We start from the raw sequence: 4,700 nt of genomic DNA, 5'->3' as shown, positions 1-4,700 counted from the left end.
GCGCGACCATCTCTCTCGCCTAAGCCTAAACCTAAACCTCCGACCATCTCTCTCAACCTCATCTCCCTCTTCTCCTTCCTAGATCGACGCCCCTTCCTCTCCCGATCAAGATCAAGACACGATGCCCTTACTTCTCCGCCCAACCACACCGCATCTCCTCCAACTCCACCCTTAGGTTGAGAAGAGGAGCCCTTCATTTTATAGAAATGCTCACAGTTAAAAGGGCAAGTTGGCGACAACAGCGGAGCTTTTACTCACTTAAGCTGTTTTCCCTGTCTCAGCCCTCGCCGGAAAGAAGCGAGGTGTAGAATCGAAGACAGCGGTCGTTCCCGCCCCTGTTCGCATTTCACCGCCGATCCTCCTGGTGGCTGCCATCTCTAAACCCTAAAATCTCTTCTTTTGGTCGGCACAATTCGATCTCTCTTCAAAACACATTTTTTTTCCTTTGCGCTAGAGAATGAGAAGCCGGCTCCATCCGACGGCGGCGAGAGGAACAAATCCGTGAGAAAATTCACCTTCAGAGATCTCGCCGCGCCCACTCACAACTTTAGGGAGTCGAATCTAATCGGAGAAGGGGGCTTCGGGAGAGTCTACAAAGGGCGACTCGATTCAGACCAGGCAAGTTGCTCACTCCTTCTCCCCTCCTCCTTGCTTCTGCCATCTTGCGGCTTCGTCTGAACACCGGAACTCGGAAACCAGATTGTGGCCATCAAGCAACTTAAGCAGGATGGTTATTAGGGGAGCAAGATCACTGTGACCTCAGAGGGCCCCTTCTCAAAGAGGTAGTTGCTTTTTCTTCTTCTTCTTGGAATCTATTTAATTCGTTATTTTCCCTTTTTGTTTAAATTTTTTCCGTCGCATGAATTTCCATTCTGCCGAGATCTGTCTTTTGGTGTTTTAGGTTAAAATTGCACTTACGCTGCATTGGTGAATAACCATCTTCATCTGTATTAGTTTCTCATCATTTGTGGCTGGAATTTGAGTAATTATTGTTTCAATATTCACTTTTAAGGCACTTTGCGCCGTGTTCTCAAGAAAAAGGTTTGTTTTTGCGTGTGAATAATGGAGCTGCACAACGCTCGATATATTATGTATTATAGGTTGGACTCCTTATTTTGAGGCAGTGTTCATCTTTAATTTGTCTTGTTTTATATAGTTTAGAGGTCAATACTATTCATCTTAGAAAGCCATTTGCTGCAGGGATTGTAAGTTGTGACAACATGAACTAGTGTTTGTAGGAGGCAAAAGTAGGTTCGAGATTTTGGTCTTTCCTGCATTTCCTTTTTCCATGGAAAATATTTTACCTAGTACAAATTTTAGGTTTCGATGTATGAAGTTGGTATCTCTGTGTGTGATTTATGTGTCTTTTGATTCCCCTACTCATAGAAAAAACTAATTTGATTATTGTCTTATTCTCTAAGAATTTCGTCCTTGCCCCACCTTTTCTTATGCCTAACCTAAAACCTAAAACCTAAAACCTAAAATTGAAGTGTGAACTGACCAATCAAAAAATGGAATATGCAAAGGGGCTCATGTACTTGCACGATGTTGCAAACCCTCCCGTAATTTACAGGGATATGAAGGCGACAAACATGTTGTTGGATGAAAACTTCAACCCCAAGCTGTTTGATTTTGGACTTGCGCCTAAACTTGGGCCTGTCGACGACAAAACGCCTATTTATCTTAGCTTATAGTTTGGAAATCGAAACCTACTTCTGTGCCTTTGATGTTGAAATTCTTATTTGCTCTTCACCATTGTTTCTTCTTGTGTCGAAATTGAAACCGCGACTTGTATTTCTCTTTAGAAGATACACTTGAAATGCACTATATATGGTCGATTCTCATAACTGATTGTTTGCCAAGACTATAGAAGATGAATGTAGACTCCATTAAGTATCCAGTTTAAAGCAAAGGATCTCCATGTGTGTGTATTTTAATTGCATAATTTTAACCCTTCTAATACCATTTTGTCGCAGGTGTGGACACTACAAGAAGCTTGCCCCTGAATATGAAAAGCTTGGATCGAGCTTTAAAAAGGCTAAATCTGTTTTGATTGGGAAGGTTAGCATCGTTCTAAATCAGGCCAAGAAGCATCATCTCTTTTACTGAATAGGACATGCTCAGATTCCTTTTTTGGTTTTATCTTTTCTGATCATTTTGAGTCTAAATGTAGCACACTACTAGTGTGCTATACTGCCATGTAGTGATTGAGTCTAAATGTAGCACACTACTAGCAACTATCCCTTCTAATGTAGTAGTATTGACTCCAGACATTTGATCAGATTGTTCTTGATGTAAATAAAGATGTTCTTGTTGAATTCTATGATCCATGGTTAGTGTATTTGCTGAGGTTCTTTTTTTTCTCTCCATTTGTAGCATTAGATACTTTTCCTTATCCACTGTAGACGACTAAGTTTCTTATCTTCAAACAGGTGTGGCCACTGCAAGCATCTTGCTCCTGTGAGTATTTTTGTTGAGACAGGGCTTAAGACCTAGATTAGCCTAAGGTCATATTTGCCATGTTTTTAATTATGAGATTACTAGATCTAACCTGATTCATTGATGTGGATTTAGTCAATTGTGTACCTTGAATGCTTCATTAGTTCTGCTACCTATTTAGATTTTGGAGAAATATTATATGATGTTAATTTAGAGTAAGTTGAAAGTAGGTATCATTTATTGAATTATATGTATTTTGAAACTTACATATTGCTAAATAGTTGTCAAACTGAGAGTTCTGTATTTCTAATCACCTATGTACTAGATTTAGATTTGGGGAATTGTGGTAGTGTGATGTCAGTTGATACCTTAAATGCAGAATCAACATCTGATTGAGAGGAGGATCAGATTCACTCACAATTCTTGTTTTCTACAAATTTAATATTTGAATTCGTTGATGTTTGAGAAGAAGTGTAATGCTAAAATGCTTCCAACCTTATCCAACATTCATCTGACATGAAAATTGTGTGAAAAATGTGCATTATGACCTACTATATTTTGTGCTTAATCATTATTATTTCTCAAATTATCATGATGAAGTCCTCTTCAGTCATTTTTTTTGGTATATCATCCTTACTATGATAGGGTGTTAGCAATAATTTGGTTTGATATGAATGATTCCATCTAAAAATTCACTATACTAAAGACTATTTAGTCATTTCCTATGTGGGAGGATCAGAATTTTCAACTTTGTCATTCTGAAATTAGTTTGTTAAGCGGGATGCCTTCTGCATTTCAGGTATAGAGTTAGTGGTTATCCTACCTTGAAGTTTTTTCCCAAGGAAAACAAAGCTGGTGAAGATTATGAGGCTAAACGGGAGTTGGATGATTTTGTTAAATTTATTAATGTGAAATGTGGCACTAGCCGTGATGCGAATGGCCAACTTACTTTCCAGGTGAGTGATAGATTGTGAAGGATCATATTGACAAACTTTGTTCTTCAGTCCGTAGTTGTATATGATAGTTACTATCTTGTCTAACATTGCATACGTATCTTCATCAAGATATGTAAGCAAATCATAAATGCACATCTTAATTTAGGTCTTATGCTAGGCTAATTTGCTGTGTCATAGATTTCTCTATCCAATATATATCCACTTATCGGCATCGCAACAACGACTTTCATTGATAGTTTCCTAGATCTTTTACTGTGCCACATATTTATCTATCCAATATATCCACTTATTTGCATTGTAGCAACTGCTATTATTGATAGTTTCTCGGATCTTTTTCGCAATAAGTATGCAGTGGAAGACTCATTGATTGTGATGGTATGTTCTCCCTTTCTTAATATGGTTCATTGTTTAAGCAAGTAACTATACTATGTTTGATTTCTTCTTGTCTATCTACACAGATTGCTAAGGGACTAAGACCCATTTTTCTTGGCCTTATATTGTGTGCATCCCATAGTCGTACGTTCTCTATACTTAATGAGTGATTTGTGCCTTTGGAAATATATAAACACTTGGGCCATCACGATGTTATTTGAAATGGTAATTTTTTTTTATTTTGAACTAGAATATCCTGTTTGTAGTAAATTCAATATCAAGTTTTAAGATGCAACATATCTACCTACTCTTTTCGAAGGATCATCATTACTTTTTCAGCGTTCTTATGTACCTTTAATAGTGTTTAGAATAAAAGGAAACAAAACTGAAAAATAATTCTACATAATTGATGCTTAAGGTGATCAAATTTTTTCTTTATTCACAATTTTTGTTTTGAAAGTCTGGTTGATTACGCATATTGTTTGATTAGATTATAGTTTTAAATTTGATGGAATGCTTGCCTTTATGCACAGAGACTATGCTTTGCATCGGAAGTGAATGGCATCATTATCCTTCTTCATTTTTTATGCCTTCGTACATTAAGGAAGTTCAATGGATAAATGAAGGATTTAGGGGTCTTCTCCCATATCCTTTTAATTCAAGTTTGGGAGGCATGACAACTACCCCACCTTATTTCAATGACAAGAACAAGGGTTCTCATGGCCAATATGTGTCTATTAATGGGATTTTCAATGTCTTGCTTACCACGCTAATCCTACTTCTGATTGGATTTGCAGCTTCAAGATATCAAACTCTACACCTTCTATATGGAGCTAGATTTGCAAAAGCCATATCCAACTCGAGGAAGTGACTTATTAACATGGGAGGTAGGTGTACCTCTTTAGTTCCGCTTTTGACCAAATATCCCTATAA

General features: G+C 37.5%; 1 protein-coding gene across 1 annotated transcript; it reads left to right on the top strand.

Moving 5' to 3' along the window:
• Positions 1-1,511: 1,511 nt before the first annotated feature.
• On the top strand, positions 1,512-3,479 carry LOC122043853 (protein disulfide isomerase-like 2-2). The gene is made up of 5 exons (XM_042604423.1): positions 1,512-1,624; positions 1,977-2,061; positions 2,271-2,332; positions 3,239-3,395; positions 3,444-3,479. The coding sequence occupies exons 1-5, from the start codon at positions 1,512-1,514 to the stop codon at positions 3,477-3,479; spliced, it is 453 nt and encodes a 150-aa protein (XP_042460357.1).
• Positions 3,480-4,700: the final 1,221 nt, after the last annotated feature.

This window comes from Zingiber officinale, chromosome 2A, assembly GCF_018446385.1.
Source record: "Zingiber officinale cultivar Zhangliang chromosome 2A, Zo_v1.1, whole genome shotgun sequence".
Taxonomy (NCBI): domain Eukaryota; kingdom Viridiplantae; phylum Streptophyta; class Magnoliopsida; order Zingiberales; family Zingiberaceae; genus Zingiber; species Zingiber officinale.
Note: the sequence above shows the minus strand (reverse complement) of the source record. Positions and strands in the feature narration are given on the sequence as shown.